The 19,632-nt window shown below is 36.8% G+C and overlaps 1 protein-coding gene across 2 annotated transcripts; it reads left to right on the forward strand.

The window, feature by feature from the left end:
- Window positions 1–536: 536 nt before the first annotated feature.
- LOC110710131 (copper-transporting ATPase PAA2, chloroplastic-like) lies at window positions 537–16,170 on the forward strand. 2 transcript variants are annotated; one of them, XM_021888384.1, is made up of 18 exons: window positions 537–1,724; window positions 1,855–1,932; window positions 2,753–2,850; window positions 2,961–3,014; window positions 3,755–3,841; window positions 5,165–5,329; window positions 5,504–5,614; window positions 6,219–6,287; window positions 7,204–7,313; window positions 8,892–8,997; window positions 11,588–11,654; window positions 11,784–11,863; window positions 11,989–12,136; window positions 12,224–12,440; window positions 13,395–13,569; window positions 13,851–13,982; window positions 14,323–14,473; window positions 15,690–16,170. In XM_021888384.1, the coding sequence occupies exons 1-18, from the start codon at window positions 1,094–1,096 to the stop codon at window positions 15,803–15,805; spliced, it is 2,595 nt and encodes an 864-aa protein (XP_021744076.1). In that variant the 5' UTR covers window positions 537–1,093; the 3' UTR covers window positions 15,806–16,170. The 2 variants fall into 2 exon arrangements, with proteins under 2 accessions (XP_021744076.1, XP_021744075.1); XM_021888383.1 differs by having other exon boundaries at window positions 11,989–12,440.
- Window positions 16,171–19,632: the final 3,462 nt, after the last annotated feature.

Below are 19,632 nucleotides of genomic sequence, written 5' to 3' on the forward strand. Positions count from 1 at the left end.
TGGTATTGGAGCGATTTGGGTGACACTGTTGCGGGTTGGAATTGCGGCATGAAGGAAGGTGAGAATTGTTGGTGTGATGGTGTTGCGGGTTCAGTGGTGGTGGATGAGTGGTGGAGCTTCGAATAAGGTGGCGGTTTCGAAGGTGGATGAATGGTGGGTTTCGAAGTTGGACCTGCACGCGACAAGAGAAGGAATGTGCAATGCCCCCCCCCCCAATCTCAAGTCAGATTTTAGGCCGAAATGGGGAAAAGGGGGGGGGGTGAAACTTACTGATTTTGTTTTTATTGGGTGGTATTTTTTAATTTCGAAAAAAATAGGTGGATAGTTCAACAAAGGGTGCTTTGAGTTTTAGAGATGATTATTTATAAAATTTCAAACAAATGTGGACAAATTTATTAGTAAGATCTTACATATTTAGCAATTTGTAAATAGTGAAATCGATATTGTGCATAACCAGGGGCGGATCTTGGTTAGGGCGGGTAAGGGCCCGGCCCCCCTTAAGCATATTTGAGTTGTTGATTATAAGTAATATGATGTCTTATAATTACAAATAAAATGTTGTGGCATAGTAGTTAAGTATTGTATTTTTGTGCAAAAGGTTGATGGATCAAACTTTGGCCCCCTTAATTTTTTGGCCCAAGATCCGCCACTGTGCCTAACCTTGAGTTGGCAAATTGTGTATGCTATTTCCTTTGTACTCCATAATAAATTGAGAAATTGAGGATGAGTCAAACTTTAAGGGATAGATCATAGATGAAGTAATTTACAACGTGCACGTACCACGTTTGTTAGTTGTTGAGTCAATTCGGTCGTTAACTCGTTATACTCGTTTAGAATAAAATCATTTTCTTATCCTAAAAAAATTACATAAACACCCCATTTTTCACATGCAGACAAAATAATCCAAACACATGCAATGACTGTACAACACGTGTCAAACCCACCTTCTTCAACCTCAAAAATTAAAATTTAAAAAAATAAAAAAACCAGCGCCTGAAAATTTCTCTCTCCTCCATTTCCAACCTCTTATCTATCTCTACTCCCGCCATTGTCAACGCTCACCATTTTCTCTCTCCTCCTCCAAGCTCCAACAATGGCGGCCAACCTATTCAAGATCTCACTTTCTCTCTCCACCGCTTTCCCCGCCGCAACCGCCTTTCGCCGCCGCTATATCCGCCGATCTCACTCCCCAATTCTCTCTCCTCTCCCGCACAATCCTTCTATCCAACGTCGCCGGAACCCTAATTTTGTCGCAGCAAAGGCTGTCGAGTTAAATATTCCGACTTCAAACTCAACTTCGTTGCCGGAAAATCAAGTTCCGGCGGAATCCTCGTTTCTACTCGATGTCGGCGGGATGATGTGCGGCGGTTGTGTAACTCGCGTGAAGAAATTGCTCGTATCTGACGATCGCGTGGAGTCTGCGGTGGTGAATATGTTGACGGAAACTGCTGCAGTGAGGCTGAAATCGGAGGTTTCCGGCGGTGAATTTGTGGCGGAGGAGTTGGCGAAGAGGTTGTATGAGTGTGGATTTGAGGCGAAGAAGAGAGTTCCTGGTAATGGAGTAGGAGAGAGAGTGAAGAAATGGAAGGAAATGGCGGTGAAAAAGGAGGAATTAGTTGAGAAGAGTAGAAATCGAGTGATTTTTGCTTGGACTTTAGTTGCTCTTTGTTGTGGTTCTCATACTAGTCATATCTTGCATTTTCTTGGAATTCATGTTGCTCATGGTATTTTTATTTTTATTTCTAATTTCAGCTAATTTATTTGATTGTAATTTGAGTTTCGATGTCTATAAATCATTATGTTACTGAATAACTTGTGAATTTATGATCTTAATTTTGTGTTTTGGGGATGCAGGAGGAATCTGGGATGTGCTGCATAATGCGTATGTGAAGGGTGGTTTAGCTTTGGGAGCTTTGCTGGGACCGGGAAGAGGTTCGTGTTTTTGCCTTTCTGTCGTAATTTTTATGAGAAAAATTTAGAATTCTTAGCTGATATTTCAATTTGATGAAAGAATATACAGGATGTAATGCATGTTCTTTGTAGTACTTGAGATATCAGGAAGTTTGTTTCTCCATTGTAGAACTTCAAATTATTGCATTTGCACAGTTGGACTATTAGCTTATTAGATTATGGGGCTATGTTTGGATTTCTTTGTAGTGTGCTCATTGCCTTACTCCTTCAACTTAATGCAGTTGATACAAGTTGTGCCAAGTTTCTAAATTCTTTTGTTTTATTTGAGTTTTTTGAATTGAGCTAATGTATAAACTATAAAGCTTGGCAAGATGAAAACTGAAATATCGTCCTGAACTAGTGAAAAATGAATAAAAACTCCATCCTATGATTTTCCGGCTTCCCAAATTTCTTAGTTACATCTTTGCTTCAGTTGCTTGTGTTACACTGTCAACTTGCCTTGATCCCTACTTTGGACCTTGGGAGTTGGGACATTATATCAAGTATGAGAAAAGGTGGTAGCGAGATCTTTCAAAGTGAAGCACCTAATGTGAGTGGTGTTATGGTATGTATTATAATTGAATGTAAGCCTCTTTGTTCTGCTGAAGTTAGCCGACCCTCCATGGCACTTTTACTGCTCCTTATTGTCTCTAGTTATTTCATTTGCATAGTGAAGTTTTTTTAACCTACTTAACAGTTCAAGAATGTGGCAAAATCTCTTTTTTGATATTTTGAAATACAAAGTACTGTAGATCAATTTTGTTAAGAATTGAAGATTGACATTGTGTACTTCTTGTGTCAGATTTGCTGTTTGATGGTATCAAGGCATTTGCCAAGGGTTCTCCAAACATGAATTCTCTAGTAGGATTTGGATCAGTTGCTGCTTTTATCTTGAGTGCTGTAAGACTGTTTTATCAATGAGAATTCTTACATTTCAATGCATTAATTTTGAATTATTTATCTGCTATTTTGTACTAATATTGTATATTAATTTTCTTTCCCTTGCCCAGGTCTCACTTGTCAGCCCTGAACTTGAGTGGAATGCTTCATTCTTTGATGAACCGGTGAGTTATCACATTTACAAGTTACAAAGTTGTTATGATTTTCTTCCGCAATTTTCTCATTTATTTTTGAGGTCACTCAACTGGCCACATTATATATTTTAATGATGTTAAAATCAACTAATGTCTTTTGATGTCTTCTTATTCAGTAGTACTTTATATAATCTAATGCTATTATATCTAGGAATTTCTTTAGATCTGTTAGCAAATCAGACATAACCAAGCACGATATGTCAATATATATGGCTATTGACTATCATCTCCTCCCATGATATAATGGATTTTATCACGATATAATTAGTAGATGATTAAAAAACGATTAATTACAAAGATTATCATATTCTACCTATGATATATGAGGGGTCAGTGTTTCATGGGAAATTGTATCCCATTCCCATGATATAATGGATTTTACTTCTTCTAGATGATATGTTAAGAACAAGGATTTTGTGCATCTTGGAAACTTCACCAGTCCCTCCAAAGAAAGGACAAAAATAAGTGAGTAAAGAAAAAAAGGGATAGTGTTTGATGTATCAAGGGTTTTAGGTTTCTTGAGATTTTGTTTCATTTTTTTTTTCGTATATAATTTATGAAAGTGATGCTCAACATGCTTATTCTAATCAATCTTTTGTAATATCCTCCTCTCAATCCCTTTTTTTTGGGTGTCTTTTAATTATTCTTTTATTACTGATGCATGAAGGTGGTACATTTCTCATATGGTGACATTGGCTTTTAGTATGCAGGTCATGCTTCTTGGTTTTGTGCTTCTTGGTCGTTCTTTGGAAGAAAGGGCAAGGATCAAAGCCTCTAGTGACATGAACGAACTTTTAGTAAGTGTTATAATATCTGGTGGCTCTTTTTAATATTTGATCATGTAAATTCGCTTGAGAAGCTCAGCTACAATATTTACTTAAAACATTTTGACAGAACATATATAGTTCATTCTTTGCATCCATGATTCCATCCTTTACTTTTTGATAAGTTCTACAGCATCTCAACTTCATTTCTGTAATGGCTGTATTAAAAGCTGTATGGGTGGCGACTGGCAAGGGCTGTGGGTCGTACTTTATAATGCAAAGCAATTTTATTTGGAGGCTCGCTGTACAAATAGGAAAAGGCCAGAAACAATGTAGCATTATCTATTCTCACTTTTCTTATGTCGGCCCGGGTTTTTATTTATGTGCTGAATGAGAGTATCATACATTATGAATCTTAGTTATTTTCTTTTCCCTGATTAGAGACGTGGTGGTTTTAGATTCTTTTTTCTTTTTTTTTTTGTCTTTTTTTTTTTTCCTTTTTTTCTGAAGTCTACGAAGGTGCAGTTTTTGTGCTGCTAATTATGGTATTCTACGAGATCGTGGGATTGAGAGCTATAGAGCTTTTTCCCAGAACTTGTTAGTTCTTTGGATTCTTTTTTGCCTCGATTATGTTCTTTCCCGTTTTCTGTTGATCAAGAAGGGGTGAGTCTCAGTCTTAGGCACAACATTTTACAAAGACCCTTGTCATTGGAGGCAAATTAAGCAAGGGATGAGCTCTGTTAGTTGATGGTTTCTAAAAAAATTATTAAACGTATCTCATACTCAGTAATCAGCACCAACCAACTTTCCTCTGCTAGCTCAACTCTTATTAAAATTAAGTAGACACCAAAAATAACAATCTAAAACACTTTGTATCCTTTATACCTTTATCCCTGGCATAATATTGTTGTGATTGTTTTACTTCAAAAATAGGACACAGTGAGTATTTACAGAGAAAGTGGTTGGTTTATTGCAGACTCAAGATGGTGGCAGAAATTTGGCATATTATTTGAGATATACTTCATTCTAAGTCACGCCTTTTACTGGAAGAAATCAAAGCAAAATATGTTTTCCACACTTCAATAATTAGATAGAATTTAGTGGTAATATACAAGCTTTATGGGACCTTTTAACTTGTGCTATATCCTAATTGTTCTTGTAGACAATATTTCTAGACATCTTAAGAAGTGAGTGATAATCATAATTGATTTTAAACTTGCACGTGATGGTTTCATATGTTGATTGTATCATTGAATCTCAATGAGTGAGAGCTTAAGTGGCATTCTTGAGCTCCACAAATCCTATCTGTTTTAGACATCGATCGCATCTTGACAAATTATGAATTTTATGTTGCAGTCTTTAATATCTACTCAAGCTCGACTTGTCATCACTTCCTCAGAGAGTGATTCTTCTGCCAACGAAGTGCTGGCCTCTGATGCCATTTGTATTGAAGTTCCTACTGATGACATTCGAGTTGGTGATACTGTGTTGGTTTTACCTGGAGAAACCGTACCTGTGGATGTAAGCCTATATCTTACTGTTCTGAACTCTTTTGCTTCCTACTCAGTCCATTAAGGTGCAGTGTATCTGCTGGCGTCTTTTGACATTTCTGCATTTAAAATGTATGTCTGTGTAAAGAAAATAATTGTTGGCATGCATAATGACGAGTTGGCTATGCAATTATATGTGTTCCAGGGAAAGGTAATTGCTGGAAGAAGTGTTGTGGATGAATCTATGCTTACTGGAGAATCTCTTCCTGTATTCAAGGAGGCAGGGCTTTTTGTGTCCGCTGGGACAATAAATTGGGTATGCAATCTATGCAATTAATGCTTTTCTAGTACTGTGAATATCGCAAATGGTAATGTCTGATTTCCCCTCAAATTTTATATGACATTTTATTCCTGCACCTAGATTAGTATTGGTCCTCCAGAATCTTTGATGAGCCATTTGTATTGGCCTTCTGTTATAGGGGAGTAGGGGACAGGCTGTGTAAAATGTAAATGAGCATATTGTGAAGAATTACTATTCCTAAAACCCATATAACTTAATTGTATCGTCTGGAATTTATACAAAGCGATACCATCACTAATTTACTTTAGTGCTTACAATGATGTTCCTGCCTAGGATGAAAGAGAAGAGTATTATATGTTTTTAGCCCTAAACCTAATGATGTTTTACATTTACCCATGACTATCAAGGCAGCTAACAGACAAGGGTTGGCTGGGACTACGGCAACTCAACTCGTCTTAGTCTCTCTTGAGAAATACCTAAATAGTTCTCATAATATTTTGTTCACTGCTGCATGTTGCACACATATTTATTTGTTGATGGTTTATTAAAAAATAGAAGCATTTTCAGGGCAAAGCAAAAATAAATTATATCATTCTCTCTTTCTTTTTTTTTTCCCCAGGATGGTCCAATAAGGATAGAAGCTACTTCCACAGGCTCCAACTCTACTATATCCAAAATTATTCACATGGTATGTAAATATGTAATTTACCATTTTGCATCCCTTAAACATATACTTCCTCCAGTTCAATATGATTGCACCATTTATAAATGGCACTTTATGTAAGAAAGATGAAAGAGAATGTTAAAAAGGCAACAATACCTACCTAAGGGTGAGTAGAGAGATGGGAATGGGGTCATGAAAGGATTATTTGAAGGACAATATGATTGTTTTTTGTCGTAATATTCCTACCAAATAAGATAACGGTGCAATTATTATCTAATTTCCGAAAAAGGAATATGGCTCAATTATATTGCAATCGTTGAAGTATTGAATAAGCAAGAAACAGTGACTCTCCACAAATGTGATCCATTCTGTTTTCTTTTTGCCAACAGTGTAAATCATCTTTACTTTCTAGTTCTTAGCTAATAAAATGATTGTAGTTTTTAATATATCTCACACATATACTTACTCACTTATACACACATGTGAAATTACAGTGATGAAGCTGCCAGCTTGCAAGAAAATTAATATATTTGAAGCCAGTCATCTAAATTTCATGGTATAAGATCACATTCAAATAACTAAGTTTTTACATATTCATAATCTTTAATCCATGATCACTAGCTATATCTGTCATTAATATGAAATGTTAAAATGGAACTTGCCGATTCGAATCTTCCTAATATGGTGCATCCCATATTGCCTAATCTCTTAGTCCCTTAAATAGGAATGTAGTAGTGGGAGCTGGTTGCACCTGCAGGAACCGCCATGAAAATTTCTTTGCATAAATATCATGATCAGCATGTAATAGTTTAGGAACTTTCATGTGATGGAAATAAATTTGTTCATGGTTTATCATCAATAACTCAGGTTTCCTAATTTTCATATAATTCTGAGGGTAACATTTTTCTATTATGTTTATATATGGCTTTATTATTTTCAGGTTGAAGATGCCCAAAGTAATGAAGCACCAATACAAAGGCTTGCAGATTCAATTGCTGGACCGTTTGTCTATAGTGTGATGGCTTTTTCTCTGATGACATTTGCCTTTTGGTATGTCACTAGTTTTTTAGGTCTGGTTTTAAATGATACATCTGAAACTTTTAATTTTAAAAAGCGTGTCTGGCGCAAAGACGGTACTAAAGGCGTGTGCCTATGTGCTTTTTTCCAGGCTTCAGGCACAGAGATCTTTGCGCCTTATGTTGTATGGTATCAATAGCTGATGTGTAAGATAGTTTTAAAAAAAGAAACCACGTGACTTTACAACAATCAGATTTACTTTATAACTAGAGGAGAGAGAAAACCCATATCCCCCAATTTCATTCAAAGAACCCTAGCTATTGATCGGATGGCCCTTTCACCTTTTCTCATAATTCTTTTTTTAGACTTAATAACAGAAATTAATTAATTTTTTGTTATATTTAAAGTGCGCCTTCGCATTGCGCCTAGGCTCCAAGGACGTTTGCACCTTGGTGCGCCTCAAACTAAGCAGACACTTATGCATGAGGGACTACTCATGGTCAATGTGGGGGTGGTGAGTGATGATATACCATACTGTAGCTACCTAGTATTACCCCAGATTCTATGAGTTTCTTGCTAGACTGTAGAATAGGGCTGTGTGGGGTCTCGACTCACACATGCAAGTGATGCAACCTTACCCATTGAATTGTGAAAAAGCCTTTTGTGATGCTTTTGATGAGCATAAGAGTCAAAACCAAAATTTCTGAAGCAGTGGCTTTCTTAAATAAATCAAATCTAAACAAATTTGGATATTGTGCTTATAGAGCCAATCAAGGTTGTTCCTCGTGACAAATGTCATACTGACCAGAACCCTTGAACTATTGAACCACACTCTTTAAACCAACCAAGGTCTTGACATATGTAAAAGCATACACCTTGAGAATGAAGAGATCTTTTTGTTCCACCATCTAAGGTTCCCAGTACTGTATATGAGCTCAATGATGTTCTTACACTATGCCATTATTGTCTTCTCATCTTCATTGGAAAACCTCTGAAGCCACTTTGCCTTTGGATCTTTATTCATCAAATGGAAGGACTTGATGCCAAAACCTTGCTTGGGTGGACAAATCAACATACAACTTCCAACTTTATCCAATGGAAACCCTATCAGAATCATTGATATCCTACAGGAATTCCAGTTCAAAAATTACAGCTTTGAAGCCCCTCTAGGCAGGATAGTGAACATGGACATATGTCAATAAGGAAGCTGAAAAGTTTTTTTTTTTTTTTTACAAAAATCTCAATGTAAATCTACTCCTCACGACAAAAAGCTGCAAGTCTTTTTTGGATTCTCTCAGTAATAGAATCCATGACAAAAATGCACTTGAAAGGTGCACATTAAGGAAGACACGAATTAGTTAAGGAAAAAATTCCACCGCACAGCCTAAAAAGTCAGCTATAGAGTCCAAATTCAAACATCACCAACTTGAAATAGCACCATCTACTACTGAAAGTTAGCCCTTAAGCCTGCAGACTGCAGTACTTTAAAAACTCAGAAGAGCACATGTCAAGTAACCCAAGTTATTGTCGTCAAGTTTGCAAACAAAATTTTATCATCACCAGTAAAGAGTTGAGAATTGTTATATTTTTATTGCTTGTTGACTTTTGTAGGTCATCAATCGGGACAAAATTATTCCCTGATGTCTTGCTGAATGACATTGCTGGTCCTGAGGGTAGTACTTTGATCTTAAGCTTGAAGCTGGCTGTAGATGTGTTGGTAAGTAACAACACTCAATTTGACCTATACTAAGAAAAAAAATTATGCTTATGGTCATTTAATTTCTCCATCTAAGGTGATTTAAACAGAAAATAGGATGTAGTCTAAGGTTAAAGTTACCAAGCAAATTATACTGTCATATACAATTAGTCTTTTTCTTTTAATAGATTTTTTCAGTAGAATATATGCCCCAACCTGACGTGCTATAGTGTATATATGCTTGCATCTCCCTTTTTATTTTGTACACAATATACAAAAAGAAGTCTGTAGTACAACCACACATACTACTCCATTAATAATTATTGAAAATTTTGTTAGATTTTTTGTACTCCACACATCTGTTTCCAGATAGTATACATTCCAAAGTGTGATACATATGATTTCTTTTGCCCTCTGTGTACTTCATGAATTTTCTATTGGTATTTAGACAATTGAATTAATACAGTTATCCTTTTGGGATTTCCATCAATTGACTTTTCTTTGATCCTTATGCCTTTTCCTTTCTTGTTCTCCATGCTATCTCAGTCATCTTCCTGTTTTATCTATTTATCTCTTAATTGGGCAGTTTTTCCTACCATCTGCCACTGAAGTCAAGACCCTGCCTATTCCTTTTCTTCTTTTGGGGGGATGGGCAGTGACAAGGGTGTATAAAGTCTTGCTGATGCAAGCTGAATCATCGAATTGTTACACTCCTGCCAACTAAGCGGATGCATAACCATCATGTGTCCCCATGGAAGCATGCATGGCTCATAAAAAAACTGAGGATTTAGGAACATGCCTTTTGTTGTCAATTATTGTTCTATCAAACACCAAAAAACTTACAATAGTAATTGAAATACAAGCCTTCACAATTAGAATACCTTAACTCATACTTGACTTCTTTCTCCCACCTTTTAGGAAGGGTTGACAGAGGAAAGCTTTAATGTGCAAAGAGCTTACGTAATAAGATGTGCTTTCATCAAATATGTGCTCCTTCAGGACACTCTGAGCAGCATCTCTCTCAAATCAGTATCCATTGATTAAAATGTTTTTCAAAAAGCAATCTTTCTTTTGAATCGATCATTGTAAATGGTGTTAGTGAACTTAACTTTTAATTAAAAACTATAAATATTGTCAAAATGTTTTGTAGATATGTATTTGCTCTTCACTTAACTGAGAATCATGTGTCATACTCTTATACAATCACTCCCTAGGACAAACTTTTCTTATACAGCCCCAGTACAATATTTCTATTTGATAACAACTAGGTCGTCACATGAAACACATCTCATGTTCCATTGTTGATCTATCATTATATTGGGGTTTGGTAAATAGCTAGTAAAATGATATTATCCATTTTGGGTACCCAAAGTTAGGCTTAATTTCACTTTGGTGACCTCTATTTTTTATATTCTCGTTTTGATTAATTGAGGCTCATAACCTCCACCAAAGCAGAACTAATACCTGCAATCACTGACATGAACAAAACAATACGTTGACCAAAGTAGGTAGCCTTTTGAAATTTTGATTTTTGATGTGTGTTTTTTTCCTCTTAAAAAACCATCCAAGTCTTTATCTAATAGTCTAAATTCTAGTTATTACACCTTATAAGCAATTTATTGATATGTTTTGGATCAATTATATGTGTTTTTCGGCTGTTGGATCAAAATTAATGTATCTTTGCAAGCTGCTGCAAATCCACCTGCTTTGATTGTGCTAAACATGTCAGCAAATTAATAGAGGTGTTGATTTTTTATTTGATGGAGGAGGTCACCAAAGTGAAATTTTGCCTATCCTAGGGTATCCAAGGTGGAAATCTTCCCTATTAATATGTCCTCCTTTCTTTCATTCTTTTCTTTTCCCCTTTCATCTTCACTTCTTAGCAGCCCTTATCTATATCTTCTTAGTGATCAGCAGTAATCTTTCTCTTTATCTCTCTTATTTTCTTCGCTGATGAATATTAGCTCTGCCAAAGCTAAATCATCCCTCCCCTTTTCAATTACCAATAGACTGATAAGTTAAGCTTTACCATCTGACTTGCTTTGACACAATTGTGCCTTCGTTCTGCATAATACCAATTTTTACAGCCTGTTTATAGGCAGTAAAACTAGTTATAATTGGTAAGGAATTTCCTGTAACTTTGCAAAGGAATAGTTAATGCCGATGTTCAAGATAATGCAACATTTCAACTCTACTCCAAAATTATGTGTTTCTTCTTCGTTAATTTCCATTACTTTGCTAGATATGGGCCTTGTAGCATTAAATGCCAATGGAAATTTTTAGAAACAGCTACGTATATATCTGGGGTGAAGTATTATCATGAAACTTGGCATGTGACTTTCCCTGCAAAAGCACACACAACCCCATTATCATTTAACTTATTTATGACCGCTTACCAAAGGGCTATTTATGCCCTCTTGAACAATCTTGGATAGTTTTTTTTTTTATTTTTTTTTATTTTTTTTTGACGGGAACAATCTTGGATAGTTTGTTATGTTAACTTAAAGGATACTAGTGGCATGCATGGTAAACTACCTCCCACTCCCCAGGCGATGACAACTATATATTTACATATATTTCATGAACTTAAGCTAATATCTCTCACTCACAGGTGGTCTCCTGCCCCTGTGCTTTAGGCCTTGCCACACCCACAGCAATTCTAGTTGGCACTTCCATAGGTACGTTACTTTGATCTTGCTTTTCTTTCTGCATAGTCGGACGTTTTAAAATCCCATATATTCAAACTTCGTTTTTAGCTAAATAATTAATAATAATTTCTCTTTCTTTTGCGTTTTCTTGATTATCAGGAGCAAGACAAGGACTTCTTTTAAGAGGAGGTGATGTGCTGGAACGCTTGGCTGGCATAGATTATATGGCTTTTGACAAGGTTTAATATATGTATTCAGTCATGCTCTTTGCTGAATATTTGAACTTGTTTGCAGAGCTGAGTTTAATTATCTTCGAATATCTGAGAAAGTTAATCTGCTAATTCATTGTTGTACATGTGTTTAGACAGGAACCCTCACAGAAGGAAAGCCTACTGTATCAGCTGTGGCTTCATTGGCTTATAATAGTTCTGAAATTCTCCAGCTTGCTGCTGCTGTAGAGGAAACAACATCACATCCGCTTGCAAATGCTATTTTGAGTAAAGCAAAATCATGTGGGTTGCAGATTCCATCCACAAGTAGACAATTAACAGAACCAGGTTTTGGAACATTAGCTGAAGTAGATGGACGTTTGGTTGCAGTTGGTGCTTTGGAATGGGTTCGTGAACGTTTTGAAACAAAGAACCTCTCTGATATAACAGATTTGGAGCGTGCCTTGATGCTTGAGTCGGCTAAACCAACTTCATCACTGGATAAGTCAGAAACGGTGGTGTATGTTGGACGGGAAGGAGAGGGTGTAATTGGTGCTATTGCAATCTCTGACGCCTTGAGGCATGATGCTGTGGCTACTGTGGCAAGGTACTTCAATTTCTCTTTGAAGTCATTTGAATACTAAAATGGATGTCAATCTTTTAAATTCTGTAGTTCTGTGCTTAAAAAAGGTATATTTTATGTCAAAATAGGGAGACTTAGCAGACAGCTTTTATAATGCAAGTTGAAGAATGAAAGTACCATTATATCTCTTGATCACACATCACAGGCACTTTTGTAGATTTATACAAGCATTTTTACATAAGGGTATCTGGTTCCTACTCTTCCTAGTTTCACATTAAACCTATGCAGGATACAGCTGCAGAGATTATCTCTATATGAACTTCTCTCTCTCCGAAATTTTAATTATGGACGGAGTATTGGAGTAGTACCAAATTTTGGAATTTTTGTGGAATACTACATGTGCGATGTGCTTAACAATATCTCATTTAGTCATTCTCGACTGGAGTTTAGCACCAAATTTACCATGCATTTATATTTCATTGCTCCATTCTTTTCTGCTAAAGCGCTTATTGCCTGATGGCCTTGCTTGCCCTAAACCAGGTAAATATAATGGTGATATTTGACCATATAAATTAGGTGAATGAGCTTTTTTTGAGGTTAAAAATCTACAGTATGCTTAGCAAAAAATTTCTACCCCGGTTCTTGATTTTTGGATACCCTGGCTCCTTTGTGTTACTAAAAGCAAACAGTAGCCATTTGGGTATGCTTTCAGAAACCATTTTTTTGTCATTATATTTCTTTAGCTTTGCTAAATGCTTTGTTCGAATGCACTGCTTGCAACTCAATATGTAGTGATGTTCTTAGATTAGCTTGCATAAATATAATTTGTTTACATTTCAATTATATCTCTCCCCAACATCCTTTCTCTATGATATGGTTCAAAAGTTGTGGGCCTCTAATAATTAATTTACCTGCTTATACAATTACTATAATAAGTTTACATGCTAATGCTGGATCTTATTTCTTCCCGGTTTGAAGGCTTAAAGGGATGGGAATCAAACCTGTCCTCTTATCTGGTGACAGGGAAGAAGCAGTTGCAAAAGTCGCAAAAATCGTTGGAATAAGTCGTGAGTTTGTCGAGCCATCCCTGAATCCTCAGCGGAAATCTCAATTTATATCAGATATACAAGCTTCAGGACATCGTGTTGCTATGGTATCTAGCCTCCTCTTTGGATTCTCTAGCTGCTAATTAAGCCCAAATCTTGCAATCTTAGCTTCTGAATTTTTAGCCTTTTGCTTTTATGTAAACTTATCTACTTATGTCCACCTCGCTCGCTGAAAATTGGGAGATGGTTTTATAAGGCATGATTTTTTCTAGTTAGTCTTATGTTATTTTGCATCATGTCGCCTTGAGATCTGCATAAAGTCCTTTGTGTAACCTATTTTATGTTGCTTCCTTGCATGCTTTCATCCTAAACATGAAGTTCCTTGCAGGTTGGTGATGGTATAAATGACGCACCCTCTTTGGCACTTGCTGATGTTGGAATCGCTTTGAAAACTGGGTTACAAGAAAATGCTGCATCTGATGCTGCTTCCATTGTACTTCTTGGGAACAGGATTTCACAGGTATCTTCTGCATGGAAATTCAAATTATGCAGTGTCTGCTGACACAAGTAAAAAGTATTCAAGGGAATAACTGAAAATTGTGATAGATTGCAAAATATCTATTCTTGGAAGACCTTCTCTTGCACTATGTTGTTTTATTAGATTTGATATTTCTTCATAATCTCTTCACCGTCCATTAGCATCCCCCCATTGCCCCCCTTTTGGTCCTTCCTCATGATTGCCTGCGCAAGCTGACTGTCGCAAGCAATATCAGCTTCAAAATTTTCTAGCTTATAGCTTTCAGCATCTCAAATTTTCTCGTGTAACTCTTTCTTTTCTCACTTACCCTTCTTCATTGCAGGTTGAAGAAGCTGTTGACCTAGCTCGCGCAACTATGAGTAAAGTACATCAAAATCTATTGTGGGCAGTTGCATATAATGTTGTTACAATTCCAGTAGCTGCTGGTGTACTGCTTCCCCATTTTGATTTTGCTATGACGCCTTCTCTATCAGGTATAGTTACATGACAACTGAGATACCTGGATTAGTGGTAAAGATTTGTATTAGAATTTATGTCCTCACCCAAAAAGGTAGCTAGGTCCTATATATGGGATGGGAAGGTTCAGTTTCTTCCTTTGATTATAAAGAAGGAAAGATTAGGGGGGGGGGGGGTGGTCAGCTTCGTCCTTTAGTGTGAGCATGGAGTGACAAAACAGTTCTTTACTTCTTTTATAATTATGTGCAATTTGGTATTTTGACTCCCTTACCTTAATGTTATACAATACCATTACCTCATTGTTTATAAGAATCTTCCTTCTAGAGCAGAGCAAGGAATAGGAGGATAGTGCTCAGATGCACACAGCCTTGTAATTGCAAAGACCTCTACAGTTTGAAATTCATTCTTTCTATACCCTTATTCTGAAGGCAACTCTTTTGTTATACACCTAATTCGAAGATGCATTTCCTGCAGTCAAAGAAGTTGCGGGGTATGAGAATTAAGTGGGAACTCGATGGTAGAGATCCCACCTCTTAACTATGAGGTTGAGATTCAATTCTCATCACCCCATTTATATGATTGAGGTAATCAACTAATCATGATGGCTTAACCCAGGGTAAACTCCTACTATCAGTAAAATGACTGATGTTGATGATACTGGGGAAACAGAGAGACCCAGCAACAGGATCATTAATTCATTATGACTTGTGACATCATTTGATAAGTCTTGAACCTTGGCTAGATTAACTAACCAGATTCTAATTTTGTAAAGTCTTATCTGTTTTCTTTTTTCTTGAGTTTTATTAAGCATTTACGAGCTGCTAATTTAAGAACATGTTCCGCCTAACATTTTAAGTTTAGGGTTTGTTTGGCATCACTGTGGTTTTCTGTTTTTTGGTTTTTTGTTTTTCAAAATCATATGATATACATATAATGAATCAAAAATTGGTTAAACTTATTAAAATCATGATAAATTTGAAAACTGACAACTAAAAAGTGAAAACACCTTTTTTTGTTTCCTATTTTTGGTTTTTTGTTTTTAAAAAAAAGAAAACTGAAAACCAAAAACGATGTCAAACAAGCCCTTAACAAATGATGTTCAGTTCTAGCTCTTAGGGGACCAACTAGAGTCTGCATTGATACGAAGGCATCCCAAACTACGCTTGAAGTAGCAAGTATTTGTCTGCCCATAGAAGCTTACTGATTGCTTTTCTTTATTTTCAATTATATCAGGTGGGCTTATGGCTTTGAGTTCAATTTTTGTGGTCTCCAATTCTCTTCTACTGCAGCTCCATGGTTCCAACAAAGAGAAGAAAGAACTTGCCTCAGGACTTCCAAAACAAGTCTGAAATTATTTATAGGGATTTCCCTTTTCATTTATAGAGATGATACCTTAACACAAAAAGGCACCATGCTTCACGGGCTGATAGGTGTCTTCTACGACAGGGTCACTGTTTTGGCACGAAACCTACACAGGCTACATTTGAAGAGATTATATTCCAGTTAATCTTGTAAATCTGTATTAATACACCCCAATTTTATTGTAAATGTGTATCATATGCCTATGGTTGTAAGTCTTGTCACTTGTAAGAAAGAGTGTCTTCCCTGTAGAATGTATAACATTGAACCTAGCTGTTCTATTATTGGCAAAATTTTGTCCCTTTGACATTTAATTTTTGTAAGGCCTCCAAGCATCAGTCTCCCTCGCTCTTGATCTCTTCGTTGTTCTCTCTGCATCAAGAGATAATTGCAGAGTCCTTGAGTAACATTTCCACCTCAATAAATAAGATAACGAGCATTGGTTCAAGATCATGCAATCATACCGTTAATTAACTTGTTCTTTGTCATCATTCTTATTTATGCTTTTAATTGGATGTTTGGGAACAAGCGGGTGCTTTGGTGCTTATTGTGAGAGGAAAATGAAGCGAGGACAAGAGACATAATGAGGTAAGTATGAAAATGACCATTATACATGATTACATATAAATGCAAATCGTCAGGTCTCTTTCTTGAGCGTCATTGAGGGTCGCTTAGTAAATGTGGGGTTGATCCTATATGTCTTCAAGATTTGGAAGTAACTGCATTTTCGGAGTTTTGGGACCTTACCGATTTCTCCTCATCACTCGGAAAAGCTTATCGCTTATCCTTCTTCCATATACTACCTTCGTTTTTTTTTTTTTTTTTTTACACGTTTTGACTTTAACACTATTCACATATTTTCCTTTTACCGTGTTTTATGCTTTATATATATAATGAAAAATATAGTCACGTGGGATCTTGTTAAATTCGTCACGATATATATTTTCAAAATATAAAATTTTCATAATATTTGCTTATCGGTAATTAAAGATATGAATTGTTGAAGTTGTGCATTGACAAACGTAACTAAAGAAACGTGTCAACTAAAAAGAAACGAAAAAAGTATTTTATATGGTTTTGGAAGTAATACCGACTCATAAAATGAGAGTGAGTGATGAAATTAGAACTTATTTTTTCTCATAAGAGTATGAGACGGTGTTACAATAACTTATACATTTTCTTATACTTTGGTGCTTATATTGTTACAAGTATGACATTAGATGGTCTTCTATAAATTGTTCAACTTGCAAACACCAAATAATCAAATATACTTTGATTTCATAACTTTTTGCTGCCTCTGTAAACAAGGTAATATAAAATAAAAAGCCTAGACTATAGAGTTTTTTTTTTTTTTTTTTTTTTTTTTCATGAAATGTCACTGAGTTTTAAAAAATTTCACCGAGTGTCATTAATGACTGACAGTCGTTAGTTGACCCTACCACTTGTCACGTGTCACCTTCTGATTGTCCGTTTTTTAAATAAAAAAAAATTAAACTCAAAGGTGGCCAACCACCACCTCCTCCCCGCCGTCGAACCCCCTGCCCACCCCAAAACCCTAGCCGCCACCACCCCCTGCCACCGGGGCTAGCACCAGAAGGCGCGCCGGCCGCCGGCAACCCCTCCCCTTCCCCTCCCCTATCCCGTCGCAACCCCCTAACCCGCGAAACCCATCCCCCCCCCCCTTCCTCCACCACCCCAAAACCCCACCCCCCTTCGTCTCCCTCTCCGTTAGTTCCCCTATGTTATGCGATTTATGTTGAAATCTGTTGCGACTTGTTTATCAATTAAATTCATGTCGCATGTTACCTTGTTTGTGAATTTTCAAAGTATGATAATTGAATATGGTTTCGTTTCGGTTAATTCGTTTTATTTGGATATATTTTTGGTGAACGATGGTTTGGTAATTCTTTGTCGTTCGTTTTATTGGAATCGGAATAATGATCATAGATTTGCGTTTTTTTTTTTTTTGTGAAATCAATTTCACTGCATTTGCTGCAATATGGTTGTGAACTAACGGAGAGGGAGAGGAAGGGGGTGGGGTTTCGAGGTGGTGGAGGAAGGGGGGTGGGGTTTTGCGGGGGTCGCGACGGAATAAGGGAGGGGTAGCCACGACCAACGTGCTTTCCAGTGCTAGCCCCGGCGGCAGGGGGTGGTGGTGGCTAGGGTTTTGGGGTGGGCAGGGAGCTCGACGGCATGGAGCCACCACCTCTGAGTTCCTTTTTTAAAAAAAAATTTGTGTTATTTTTTTTTTGTTATTTTTTTTATTTTAAAAAATGAACCAATCAGAAGGTGATACGTGGCAAGTGGTGGGGTCAACTAACGGCTGTCAGTCATTAATGGCACTCGGTGAATTTTTTAAAACTCGGTGGCATATGGTGAATTTTGAAAAGGTTCATGGCATTTGGTGAATTTTACAATTGCTCAGTGGCATTTCATGAAATAACCGTTTTTTTTTTTTTCAGGGTTAATGTCTAGGCTAAGTTTTCTTTTTTCTCTACATTTTTTTGGGACAGCTAAATATCTAAAATAGTTGATTAGCTTATTTATTACTACGGATTAAGGCTTGTTCTAGTACCTACTATCTCCGTTCTTTTTTTTTTAGTTGACGCGTTTTGAATTTAGCATTATTCACACACTCCCTTATTACCGTGTTTTGTGCTTTATACGTAATGAAAAATATAGTCATGTGGGATCTTGTTAGATTCGTCACGATATATATTTTCAAAATATCAAATTTAATAATTTTTTGTTTATCGGTAATTAAAGATATGAATGGTTGAAGTTGTGCGTTGATAAACGTGACTAAAGAAACGTATCAACTAAAAAGAAACGGAGAAAGTATTAACTTATTTCTTAAAAAATTATATCTTAGACAAGGTAAATTTAATAAATTCTACGAGTACTAATATACAGGGAGTAAATGAGTAATAATTTAGGTTGAGAATTTCAGGTCAACATGACAACATGGGCTTATAATCTTGGGACTTGTTATTCATCGCCCGCAAATCTCTACATAAAGCCCACATTTTATAATTTTTTGACAAATTTGCCCTTTTTATAATTTTAACGGAAGATAAATTTTTCGCACTAAAAAAATGTGGAGCAGCACCGGATCGCCGAGGATCACCGGAGAATCGCCGTCGTCATCGGAAAACGAGGTTCGTAACGCATCGTAAGGACGAAATGGTGGCTGGCGCCTAGCCAAAAGGCCATGCCGTGGTTGTGGCGCCTAGCCAGGACGCCGCCACCGTGGTCACGGCGCCTGGTGGAGATGCCTCGACCATAGTAGTGGCGCGTGGCCAGGACGCCGCAGCCACGGCCAAGGCGCCTGGCCAGGACGCCGCCACCATGGCGGCGGCGTCCTGACCAGGCGCCCCGGCCGTGGCTCCGGCGTCCTGGCCACGCGCCAATAGGGGAATATTTTTATTTTATTTTTTTTTTATTTTTTAATTTAATCCCCTTTTTTTTTTTTGTTTGTTTTTGTTAATTTAATCTTAATGTAATTATATTTATACGTTATATGTTATTGTTACAGGATTATGGTGGAGACGGAAATGATTACAGTGGGATTTTTGTACATGATGGCCTGTTCGAAGATGCTCAACAAGCGATTGATTGGGCAAAACAGGTTGCAATTAGATCAGGCTTTTGTTTAGTAGTAGCAACTCATAAATCTCAACGGGATGGTAGAATGGATCGCATTTTGAGATGCGACCGTTATCGCAAAAGAGAAGAACGAGATTTCAGTAAAGCGATTCGGTTTGACTCAAAGCGGAAAGGTTGTGGGTGTCAGTTCCGAGTTAAGGTTCGACAACAT

This window comes from Chenopodium quinoa, unplaced genomic scaffold, assembly GCF_001683475.1.
Source record: "Chenopodium quinoa cultivar QQ74 unplaced genomic scaffold, ASM168347v1, whole genome shotgun sequence".
Lineage (NCBI taxonomy): Eukaryota > Viridiplantae > Streptophyta > Magnoliopsida > Caryophyllales > Amaranthaceae > Chenopodium > Chenopodium quinoa.